This window comes from the organism of the source record quoted next, unplaced genomic scaffold (assembly GCF_019419815.1).
Source record: "Pyrus x bretschneideri cultivar Hongxiangsu unplaced genomic scaffold, Pyrus_bretschneideri_v1 Contig126, whole genome shotgun sequence".
Lineage (NCBI taxonomy): Eukaryota > Viridiplantae > Streptophyta > Magnoliopsida > Rosales > Rosaceae > Pyrus > Pyrus x bretschneideri.
In genome coordinates, this window is record NW_025999420.1 from 7,458 (window position 1) to 20,357 (window position 12,900).

Sequence of the window (12,900 nt, forward strand, 5' to 3'; positions counted from 1 at the left end):
AACTTTTTAAACATTTTTATGAAAATATCGACTGCGTTCAACGAATTTTAATTTGACATGAAATTGGGGACATATTGCAGGCGTTATTTACAAACCTCAGCTGTCTTTACCAAAGCGCCCCCGGAAACCGTTACAATCTCACCACTAAGAAGGACGTAACGCACCGTTATTACTACATGTTCACAAGGGTATTTTGTCAAGGGAGCTCCGATGATCGATGGGATTGAGACATATAAAATTAAACGCATTCAATTCAACCCAACGGTCCAACTTTGACTTCTCTCTGTACCCTCTCTCTCTAGGAAAAACTCCCTCTCCCTTTTTTTTTTTTGGTCTCAAATGCTGGCCGGTCGCCTGGTACAAATTCAAGTCATCGCCTCGCATGGCAGTTTTCCCAAGCCCTGAAAACCCTAATCACCTCTTACTCAAAACCCTGTAATTTCTGATTCATTCAAAACTCCAACGCCATGATGGAAACGGTGTCGTTGGATTTCCTAGTCCCGTCCTTGTGGGAGATCAAGGTCACTGTGGCTGCCTCCGTCTTCGTTATCTTCGCTTACTGGTTTTTCACATTCAGAGGCAGCGGAGGCGGCTCTGCTGATCGCACACTTTCCGATAATTCCGGTGCGTTTGGGGATGCCATTGATGACAAAGACAAGGTCGAATTCACTACTTTTTAGCGTTCATACATGTGATTGATTTGATTTGATTTGATGCTTTCTGCTATGAGGAATTCTGGGTTTTCATCGATAGTCCGGTTGGTTTAGTCCTTGGTTGTTTATAATTATGTCAATTGGGGTTTTAGGCAAGTTTTGATTCGTGTTTTAACGTTTTACGTGGGTAATTTCGAGTTTCCATCAAGTAATTCTTTTGACATAGCACTGGTGAAATTTGGTTAGCTTTGTTGTAATCAGTTTTATGCATACAATTCGAGGTTTGTAGTAACTATTGACACTCTAGTGATCGAACAAAGTCAACTCAAAGTCATTTCTAATCTATCCTTGTGCGTTTCCCAACTTCAAATTTACGAATCCAGCAACCACTCCTTTGATGGCGTTAACTGAAACCAAGGGAATCTAGCTTTCTTTTTACATTATCTGCAATAGTTGGGTATAAAAGTGTCTTTGTCAAGGTACAGTGGAGCTTGCAGTAGCGAGCCCCTTTCAGAGAGTCCTGTTTTGCAGCAGAATTTTATTTTTGGAAAACAAATAGAAGAAGCATATCATTATTTTGATTTTCGGATAAAAATTAACACCAGGAAAAGGTTTAGGTTTATGAAATAATCCTTTCCCTTGGGAATGAAAAACTTCATTTGTGGGTTTTGGATACCTATGGAAAAGGTCAAACACGAAGTAGTTTTCAGTTACAAAACATGCAGTGCATTAGGGAATGTGAAAACTCATTCTGAGCTTGATTTGATCAAACAAGTACAAACTTAATTTCACTTTTTTTCTCTCGGTTAAATTTTATTTTTTGCTGTTATTGTTATTTTACTATTATCATATATGCATTTTTCTTTTCCAGTGTCCTTGATGCAAATTCACTGTGATTATAGGAAGTAAGTTATTGCGTCAGCGGACAAATGTGTAAAGAATCTAGTATTACCCTTTTGGTATAACTACGTTAGAAGTTCTATTTGTTTATAATTGCTCTACTTATTTAAAAACAAAACGAAGAGAAGCTTACTAAAGTAATGTTAGCCCCATCTACCTTCCTACACTTGTTGCAGCTACCTTTAGATTCTGTATTGTATGTGAGGGCTAATTATTAAGTACAAGAAGTTTTTTAGGGTAATAAATGTAAATCTTGATGCGATGACTGAACAAAATGATATTTTGGTTTTCTTAATTGTATAGTCTTTATCCATTATGTTTGTGACATGCAGTTTCAAAGATAACGGTTTCCTTGAGTAATTTTTAACTTGTTTGACATGCAGTTCTGCACTTATTTTGTAGATCCAGTTAAAAGGAGATCTTCAAAACAGTTCTGCATATCTAATCAAGGTATTTCATGATTGATTCTGGGGTTTGTACTTCAATTGATGAAGACTTGAATATAAAAAGCCGTGTACCTTATTTGTATATCTATTTATCTATTCATTTATGATGAGATGGTGCACTGGTTTCCAGCTGGAATTGTTGGCGGCTAAGAATCTCATTGGTGCAAACTTAAATGGGACATCGGATCCTTATGCTATGATCACTTGTGGAACAGAAAAGCGATTCAGGTTGCCTGATATTGTGTTCTTGTACCGTGCCACTTTTTGTTTAATGATGGTTAAGAACAGACACACACAATCACATGCGCACACACACACATACACACAATCATATACATATCTTATGTTTCATGAGTATGTTTTATGTACTCTTCTTGCTAATGCAGTTCAATGGTCCCTGGTTCAAGAAATCCCATGTGGGGAGAGGAGTTTAATTTTTCTGTTGATGAGCTTCCTGTCCAGGTAGGCATCATGTTTTATTACCTTACATAAAATACTTATCTTTGTTTTTCCAATAAGCTATATACAGGAAAGCTGGTTCTAATATATGTTTTTAAGGGTGCTGCGATTTCTGTGTGCCCTGCATTTAAATTAAAAAGCTAACCAATGCCTCTTGTCCTTCGGAGGGCTTTATTGATATTTTCAGGCTTGCTTATATGAACACCGATTTGTGGAAAATAATGGTGTTTATTATTTTTTTTGTATGTATTGACAGCAGTTTTATGTTCGTTGCATCTGAAATTGTATTTCCTTTTGTTTGGATTAAGCTGAGAATATTGATTTTGTAGTGATCTTTTTATGTAGGATTGGTATGTTAAACTAATTTATTTTCCTACTGGCCTAGCAGATTAATGTGACAATATATGACTGGGATATAATATGGAAAAGCACTGTTCTGGGTTCTGTTACTGTTCCAGTTGAAACCGAGGGTCAAACAGGTGCAGTATGGTATACATTGGATAGCCCATCAGGGCAGGTAGTTGTTTTCTCTGCATATCACCTTTGGGTTTGGTTTTATCCTTCGTATGGCTATTAGTATTCTCACTATCCCTTATAAATTAAAATCTTGTTTTTTGCTTGTCAGGTGTGTCTCCATATAAAAACAATAAAACTACCTGTTAACTCTCCAAGGTAGTCTTTTTGGACTATTTTCCAAACCTTTTCTTTCAGTTTATCTTGAGAGGAGTTGAAGTCATCACTAGAGATTCTTGTGTGGATTCTATGGTCAAATAATTTTTCTTTTTATATCATGCCTGGAAATAAATATATTTCTCTGGGTTTCATGTGATTTTCTGTTTTGAGATGATACTACATATTGGATTTCAATCATGTTCACAGTTTCACTTTTCCCTTAACTGCACATGATGTGACCACAATTTTCTTATGCTACGGCAGCTCTTTTTCTTTTTTCTTTCTATGCATGCCTTGATTCAGTAGACTAGAACCTGAGTTAAAATATATTGCTGATGTTATTGTTGCTATCTGTAATTTATATTTCTTTATGATGTACTAATAACCATGAAATTAGTGGCAGGGCAATGAATGGCTATGCTGGAGCGAATGCTCGAAGAAGGGTACCTTTAGATAGACAAGGGCCTACGGTGGTTCATCAAAAGCCAGGGCCTCTGCAAACTATATTTAATTTACTTCCAGATGAGGTGGGTTGAGTGCACTAGTGTTTATATGTGGCACTCTTGATGATGTATATCTATTAGTATACCTGTACATGATTGTTTAATTATTTGGGTAGTTCCAGTTGAAGGATTAATTTTGGTATCTGTTTCAGGTTGTGGAGAATAGTTATTCATGTGCACTTGAGAGGTCATTCTTGTATCATGGCCGTATGTATGTCTCTACGTGGCACATATGCTTCCACTCTAATGTGTTTTCTAAGCAAATGAAGGTTAGGTTATCATTCCCTTCTTTTAAGCTTATCATAAATCATTATTTTTATATATCATGGAGAAACTAACTTAAACATATTGATGGTATATCTGATTTCTAGTTTTCTCCTATTTCTCATAATCTTTAATTTTCGTTAGTGGCTGAGCATATTCCTATATAAACTAATTTGGATTCTATAACCATCTTAGATATATCCTTTAGATTCACAAGGTCTTATTAATCTTTTCAGTGTTGTGGTGGTCAAACTTTTAATCTATAATGTTCTTTTTACTCTTTTAAGTTATGCTCATTTTGTCAACTTTGGTGCATTTTAAGTTGTTACAAGAAGCACGATAAAAAATGTTTATGAAGTCATACAGAACTGCCTCTTTTGGTGCACACGGATAAGCTCAAAATAGGCTGCTGACACTTGATTGGTTCAGAAAACAGGATGCCTTTTTTTTTCTATCCTGCCCCTGAAATATCTGAGAAATTTTGACAATTTTGATGGTTTCAGTAAAATTTTTGTGTGTCGGGTAAAAATCTTTCACTCAGTCAATATGTAGAGAAATTTTGATGATTTTGTGTTATATTCCTTGCTGGAAGATCTGAAACCTGTTTTTTCAGTTGGGTTTCTTCCTATTAATGAAATGATGTGTTTCGTTTATGTCTTGCTGTTTGGTTTGTGGCTATTTGACATATTGCATGGTGGTTTGACACTCTGTACATTTTTACAAACATGTTTATGTGATGCATAATTTGTTGAGTATTCTGCAGATTTAGTCCCTGAATTATCACCCAACTGAAACTTAAGTCCTGAAATATTTTTTTTTTCGAAAAAATCAGTCCGTAAAATCATTAAAAACTGCCAATTTAATCCCTACTATAAGACTTGAAGTTATTATATTCATTTTTCCGTCAACTTAAGTCACGTGACCTACATGTGATACCTTTTGAAGGGTAGATTGACAAATTTATAGTTTAAGGACTTATATTTCTGAAACATTAGAGTATGGAATTAACTTTGAAGGGTAAGTTAGCTATTAGATTCACAACCTATATGCAGCGTTAAGGTCTGATGGTCGAGAGAATGACAGCATTACCCTCTTAAGTGTGTCATGTGCAAGTCACGTGACTTAAATTGACAAAAAATAGGATAGAATAGCTTCGAACCTGTAGTCGGGGCGATATAGGCAGATTCTTATGAGTTTAAGAACTTAATTTTCTGAAAAAATAATTTAGGGACTTAATTTTCACTTGGATGAATATAGGGTCCTTTAACCTTTTATTTTTTTAATCTAATATACAACATTTATGGACACAGAACATCTGGTTCAGAGGGTTTGCATTTGCAAGGGCACGGTGTAAAACTTTTGATGAAGTAAAGATAAGATTAAGTATTTGTGATACAAACAATTATATTGATTGGAGTAGTGAATTATATTGCTTTATTGGCCAGACGCTGCATCTATTGTAGATACATTTTTCTAATATGAAAATGTAAAGTAAATAATGACTTGTCAAAGATTGTGCATGGGTATTTTTTTTATCATAAATGGTCCCTGAAAGTGGGATCCCTCATCATTTTGGTCCCTGTAGTTGAAGATCGGTCAATGTCATCCTTGAAGTCACTAAAGTACATTAATGTTGTCCTTCTGTTTGAATTCCTTAAAAAGTTATGTTTGTGTGCTCACTTGGCGCACGTGTAAGCATATGATGCCACGTGGATCATCCCACCAACCCCCACACCGCAAATTCCATCTCCCTTTCCGTCCCTCCCTTTTGACCCACCTTGACTCGTGATTTAATATTTTGGAGTTGTTTAAAAAAATCAGTAGCATAGCTGTGTTTTTTTTTCCAGTTTTCTCTACTATGTAATGTGTTGGGTTTTTTTTTTTTTTTTTTTTTTCTTCGCAAAAATAACTTTCAGGGACATGACCTAAAAGTCCCAAATAACTATGTAATGCTTCTATTATAGACTACTTATTTATTTATATTTCTTGATTCTTAGTCTTGAAAAGATAAAGATGCATGTCATTTGATTGATTTGTTGTTTAGTTGGTGTTAGTTTTGTTTCTATATGTTATTGATTGTTACCATCTATGTCAAGTAGAATCGTTTCTTTAATATCGTCTGTTTTTATTTACTTTTTGACAGGTTATCATACCGTTTGGTGATATTGATGAGGTCTCTCTCTCTCTCTCTCTCTCTCTCTCTCTCTCTCTAAGGCCCCATTGTTGATGTATTTTCAATGCTTAATCACTGGATATTTTTGGGTTCATGAAGATTCGGAGGAGTCAGCATGCATTCATTAATCCTGCTATAACAATTATACTGCGCATGGGTGCTGGTGGGCATGGTGTACCTCCTTTGGGGAGTCCTGATGGTCAGTGATCGGTTCTAAATGCTCTGTTTTTACTTTAGACAGAACTTCTCTTTTTTTCTTTGTTTCTATCATTCGATAGACTGAGTGGTGCATTGTTTTTACCAAAATAAAATATGGAGTTCTTTGCAAAAAAACAGGGTGAGGAGCTTCAGTTTTGCATTTCATTTCCTTTCTCTCTTTTTTTCTTGTTTCCCACTAATTGGTCCTATTAAGTTGGGCTTAGAACTTTGGAAATGTACTTGTTCAGAATGCAGATGTGAGGACAGTGCTTTGATTTATAGGTCGTCGCTAAATTGTGAATTTTGTTCCTAATCTTTAATATTTCTCATTTCAGCTTTCTATAAATATTGAATCATATGCATAAGATGTAATCATTTGACCTGAGTTGCATGAAGCTTCTGTAAAAGTGCCTCTTCCAGTTTCTTGATTGCATGTAAGCTTTGCAGTGTCTTTTATTTTTGGTCTTCTTTTTTCCCCTATTTTCTCCCTTTGGTGTTTGTCCTGGATATATTTTTGTTTGTACTTGCATGTATGATCAGATTGATTCACAAGAATTTGGTTTGGTGTCCCTTCTACAAAGTAAATGTACTAATAGCTGTCTGTTGGTGTTCCCTTTTGTTACTATTGATAGTTAGTGGAATTTATAATTTACTCTTTCAATCATTTTTTGTCCTTTTAATTCTGCTTTGCCTTTTGTTTTCTTTGTTAGATTAAATGTAACTCTCCCTTGGTCCGGGCAAACAATGAATTTTCACTCTGTATTAACAAAATTGCTTGAACTTTATGATTAGAACTTGAAATGAAAGAAAACACCCCTTCTGTGTCAAGTGTTTGAACTTTCCCATCAAACAGAGGCCAAGTGTACAGGCTACATTATAATCATCAATCTCCTGTTCTAAATCTGGAAGTACAAAATGTCGGATACTTGTTTTATTTTAACTTATCCTCTGCTACATTTTTGTCACACTATGCCCTCTTTCGGTCTATTCCATTCAATATGCCCTCTTTCGGTCTATTCCATTCAATCCCTGTTAAGTTGGCGTATGAGGCAGCTTGGCCCTAACTCTGGAAGTACGAAATGTCAGATACATGTTTTAGTTTAACTTATCCTCTGCTACATTTTTGTCACACTATGCCCTCTTTCAGTCGATTCCATTCAATCTCTGTTAAGTTGGCGTATGAGGCAGCTTTGGCCGAGTATTTTGGTCATTGGACACTGTTGTTGATGTTGCTAATTGGTAGTTGCCACATGGCATGGTGGGCCCACATCTCTCCATTTCTTTTTGTTTACCTTACCTTCCTCATTCTCTTGGTAATTTTGACAACCGGGTCTGGCCTCTGAGTGGAAAACCGAAGGAGTTGGGTGGTTAGGCCATGGCTTGCAGGTTGCAGAATTTGTGGGTTGGCAGATCAGATTTGGGATTGATTGTCTGGGGGGTGCCGGGTGGGTGGGGTTTGGGGTCAGGGTGGAGAGTTGGTGCGTGGGCGGGTAAGATTTGAATTGATTGCAGTTCCAATGGTCGACAGGGGGGATTGGACAGGTGGTGGTGGTGGATGTCAAGGAGAGGGATTGGGGGTTTGGGTTAGCTTGGGTGATTGCATTTGACAGCGGGTGGGGGAGACGGGTGAAGAAAGAGAGAGAAATTGCGGCCAGAAGGTGGAGTGGGTGGTCGGGGTTATAGTCTTTAGGGACCTATTTTTTTTCTTCAGTTTTTTGCTTTTTTGGTCAATCAGTTTTTTGCTTTTCAATCTGACTTCGTTTAGCTTTTTATAGGGCAAAGTGGGACAAACTGTGAATGACGGTATATCAGTTTGAGGGGGCAAATTGACTAGTATCAGGGGCCAAATGAATAATTTAACTTTCACTCAATGACATGACAGTTGGTAAATGCCATCTGTTTTAACTAGTGGACATTCTTTTGTTGGTTAATGTCTTGCACACTAGCATTTTGTTGACATGTTATTTCATATGGATTATGGTCTTTATGTTCTTTATTCTTTCTATTCTTTTTTGCTATATGAGTATTTATACTGTTGAGAAGCACCATTACAATGAATTTATCTGTTAATGTGCCATTTTCAGGTAGAGTCAGATATAAATTTGCATCATTTTGGAACAGGAACCACGTGTTTAGAGGTCTACTGCGTGTAGAAAAGAATTACCATACAATGCTAGAAGCTGAGAAGAAGGTTGATAGCATGTTTTTCATAAGTTATGATATTTTATATTAGCGATGATTATGATTATGTTGGTGTTGTATAAGTTGGATGTGGATATTTAATCATGCTCTTTTTATATAGTGCAATAGAAGCACCATTGATGGGGCGACTGGAATTATGTGGCTTTAGTGTTAAGTTGTTAACAAGATCAATTTCAGTGGCTTTAGTGTTTATAAGACCATGTTTACACATGCATTCTTTCAACATATATCTGGATGATTTTTAGCAGTAATACAACTCTGATATTTTCATATGTTATTTTTGTAGTAAATGTGAATTTCTATCTCTTATTTATTTATTTATTTATTATGCGTTAATTTACTGGTCTTTTTCCCTGCTTTGCTTGAATGGTTGGATGAAGAAATTTGTTTTTTCTGTTGTATAGGAAAAGGCAGAGTCAGCACTGCGTGCGCATAGCAGTTCTGTAAAAGGAAGTCAGGCTAAGATTCCTGAAGATATCATCCCCAAAACTGGAAAGCTTCAAGCTTTTATCAAGGAGGAAGCTGTAACCAGCATATATACTGTATGCATCGTTCTCTTTTGTCTGCCAAGAGATTAGTTATTTTAATCAGTTATTATTTATTAACAAACATTTCTTCTTCCAGGATGTTTTCCCATGCACAGCTGAAAAGTTCTTCAATTTATTGTTGAGTGATGATTCAAATTATTTGCGTGAGTATCGTTCAGAACGAAAAGACACTAATCTTGTTGTAAGTACCTTCTAATTTTAAGCAGTGCAAGCTTTGTAATTCAGAATTTCATGCATGTATTTGTGGGGCCTTGGTTACAATCTTTACCAATCCCAATATTGATTCTGATGGTTTGCTCGGCCTGGGATTATGATTGGGTTTGTGGTTGGCAAAATGTTGTTCAAGGAGAGTTGCTATCTATCTACATCTTTTGTTGATCGTTAATGTGGGATATTTGATGGTAGTGTAGTTTTTTCAATCGATGAGACTAGTGGCTTTTGCCGTACGAATTTCAAGTCTCATTTGTTGAATGAACACCGTGATAAAATATTGATGTATTTTTATTTCCTAAGATGCACATATTACTCATCGTTCTTTGTACTTTTATTTTTCTCTCTTAATGAAAGGTTTCCTATTGAAAGTCAAAAGTCTGAAATTTCGTCTGTTTTGACATTTGCAGATTGGACAGTGGCATCCTGCAGAGGAGTATGATGGTCAAGTCAGAGAAATAACATTTAGGTGCATTTGTAACAGTCCTATGTGCCCTCCAGATACAGCCATGACAGAATGGCAGCATGCTGTTCTATCACCAGACAAGATAACACTGGTGCGACGAATTCTTTCTTCGTCTGCTTCGATTATGTTGTTTCCAGTGTTCCATGTTCATAATATAAAGATAGTAACATTCTTCGTATTTATATAGTAACATTATTGCTGTATCATCAGGCCTTTCTCATGCTTTCAGCTTTTTCATTCTGGTTTCTTTCAAATTTCCTTTTGTTGTTCTGAAGCTCTTTTGCTCTCAGTTTAAATATTTTCATTTCTTAATTTTTCGGAGTTTGTTCCTTGTTTAAGGTGTTTGAGACGGTGCAACAGGCTCATGATGTTCCATTCGGGTCTTATTTTGAGGTATCCAATACCTTGATGATTTTATTTTGAGGTTCAGTATCTTTTATTTTTTTCTGGGATGATATGGTGCATGTGTAATACTTTTGGAAGACTCAGATTGTTATTCCTGTCATTCATTTAAAGTCAGCTTATTGCATTATTAACATGAGACTTAATACCGATTAGCAATTTTTTTTTTGTTGTTATCTTTATCTAAATGTTTGCCAACGTTGAATCACTGTATCAGGTCCATGTTAGGTGGAGCTTGGACAGTATAGATGAGAACTCATCTAATATAGACATAAAAGTAGGTAAGGTTTTAAATACGTCTCGTATCCTCTTTGCCCTCATTAGACAGCAGTGTTATTATGCGTTATTGCTAATTACTTGTATAGTGAGATAGTTATGTTGTTGCTCCTGACGTAGTGGAGCTGGCGCATGAAACACATGAACGCTAGGCTGATATGTGTTGTTTTATTTTGGAATGTTTTGAAGAAAGTGGTTATGGGTTTTGCAACTTGTTACAGGTGTACATTTCAAGAAATGGTGTGTGATGCAATCCAAAATAAGGGCAGGGGCGATTAACGAGGTTTGTACCATGTTTTCTTGTCGTTTTAGTTGCGCGCGTTGCCTCAAGAATTGAATGGTCAGTAATAATTGTAGTCATTCATTGCAGTACAAGAGAGAGATTGATCTGATGTTGGATATTGCCCGTTCATATATCATCGGGTCGAGTAGTTCAAATGGTGAGACTGACAAACCCACGTCTTCCCCCTCGGTAACTCGAGATGGTAGTTAATTTATATGTAATGTATGTCTGTCTGTATGTAGTTTACCTCAAAAGAGACAAAAATGTGTATGTTGAGTCGAGCCGAATGAGAGCTTTAGTTACATCTTGTTATACACAAATAAATAGGTTTGTCTTGTATGTTCCAGAGTTCCAGTGTGGCTACTGCTATGTGCTTCCTTTTGTTTTGTTCATTTTTATAATTTTGACATTTTATATCACACTTAAAGTACCAACTTTTCAGAAAATTACCAACCACATCCATTACCTTCGGATTAATCCACAATTTGTGGGCCTTTACATTAGAGCAATTCCATCCTTAAATACTTTGTGCCAGCACCCAGCGCAATTATCTACTCAATGAACAGTGATAGACCCCAATGAACAGTAATAGAGCAAGAGCATCTCCATCTCTAAAAAAAAATAGCCTAGTCAATTTTATTAAATTATTATTATTATTTATTATAAAATAATAATTTTATTAAAAAAAAAGAGATAAGTCAGGAACCTTTCCACTAGAATCCGCTGTACTCTCCCTCTACATCCCCAACCAGTTCTCTCCCTCTCTCTCTTTTCCAGCTCATTCCTGTGAGCTCTCCTTCTCCTTCCTCTTCAAAACCTTCAATAAATCAAACCCTAAATATTATTTTTGTAATCTCTGGAGCTCAAGGAACCCAACCATGGCCTTGCATGTGGCATCAGTGCATGGTGCAAGGTCCTACCATTGAAGCCGAGAGCTTGAGCTCTCAATCTCTAACCCAGGTGATGTTTCTATCACTGTATTGTGTTCTTGAACTTTAAATCCTGTTGTGTTGCAATTTTTGTGGTTAATTTGAGGGCTTAATTCCTTGCATGTGATTTTGACAAAGGAAAAAGGACAACTCCGACGAGTTCAAGGTCCAATCTTGGTGAAATCTCTTGCATTTCACCTGGGTAAGTTCTCAATCCTATTCTTATGGTTTCTAACATATAAATCGTGTTGGAAACCTTTATGTTGATCCAAACATGTTGTCGGTGCACTTTTTTTAGATTTTCCGTCGAACTCGAGCCATCACTTTCAGGCCATTTGCCTTCTCCCTCTGTGGCTCCTTCCATCCCTGACGTTAGCATGGCGTCATACGAGCCGGTCCCAAGGTATGTCAATTTTGGGCTGGCCTGGAGACCAGCTTGGGCTGGGTGCCAGGCAATCCCATGGGCTGGAGAGACTTCCCTAGGTGCCGGGCCATTTTTTTGGTTGTGTGCCAGCCTATCCCACCCCCGGTGGAAGTGCTCTTAGAATTGGATCCCATCCGGATCCACTTTAAGATCTTCACATCTTAGCTATTTATCGTGTATTGTTCGTTCATAAATTATTTGACTTTTTTTATTTAAAATTAAACACAAATAGTATCTAACGACTCCACATCCTAACCGTTCATCATACATTGTGCGACCAGTTGCACATAAATACATTTACATTTTTGCTCTCGTGCACAACCCACGTGGCATCGGTGCAAGTGTGCAAAATTGTCACCGGTCACAGCCATTGGTCTTGAAACACTTCTAGTCACTGTTCATCAATAACGAAAAAAAGAAAAGAAAAATAGTAAATATGTGCAACTTTTCCTCCAATTATATTTTGTGGTGTGAGTTTTAGGGATAGGTTTGGTTTCATTCGGTTTGGTTTTTGATCGAAATTGGAAACCAAACCGAAATTACTATTCGATTCGGTTTTCACAGTTAGGTTCGGTTTTATTTTTTATTTTTTAAATAATAAACATTTCAAATTTCAATATTAACAATTCCAACTTGCCACCATTATAGATTGTTTCTTTTAAATTTATAAGAATCGGTATTTTGAAGTACATATGCATTGTAATTAGAAGCCACCATCACAATTCACAAAGCTATTTTCATTTCTTTTGATACAAAACAATATTCATATATTAATATATTAAATATATTTGATACATTAGATGCCACCATCACAATTCTAATAAGATGCCACCAGCAAGTAATAATGCTGATGAGCATTGAGCAACCACACTGGATCGGCAAATTACCCGCG

General features: G+C 36.4%; 1 protein-coding gene across 4 annotated transcripts; it reads left to right on the plus strand.

Annotated features, from left to right (window-relative positions):
- Positions 1-257: 257 nt before the first annotated feature.
- LOC103960797 (BAG-associated GRAM protein 1) lies at positions 258-10,994 on the plus strand. Of its 4 annotated transcripts, none has more exons than XM_009373280.3 (18): positions 258-659; positions 1,956-2,003; positions 2,130-2,227; positions 2,386-2,461; positions 2,847-2,975; positions 3,084-3,130; positions 3,528-3,657; positions 3,786-3,902; positions 6,041-6,070; positions 6,170-6,269; positions 8,353-8,459; positions 8,875-9,012; positions 9,095-9,199; positions 9,639-9,785; positions 10,034-10,087; positions 10,314-10,377; positions 10,594-10,655; positions 10,743-10,994. In XM_009373280.3, exons 1-18 carry the CDS (start codon positions 468-470, stop codon positions 10,863-10,865), a joined length of 1,767 nt encoding a protein of 588 aa, XP_009371555.1. In that variant the 5' UTR covers positions 258-467; the 3' UTR covers positions 10,866-10,994. The 4 variants fall into 4 exon arrangements, with proteins under 4 accessions (XP_009371555.1, XP_009371556.1, XP_009371557.1 ...); XM_009373281.3 differs by having other exon boundaries at positions 3,534-3,657; XM_009373282.3 differs by having other exon boundaries at positions 1,962-2,003.
- Positions 10,995-12,900: the final 1,906 nt, after the last annotated feature.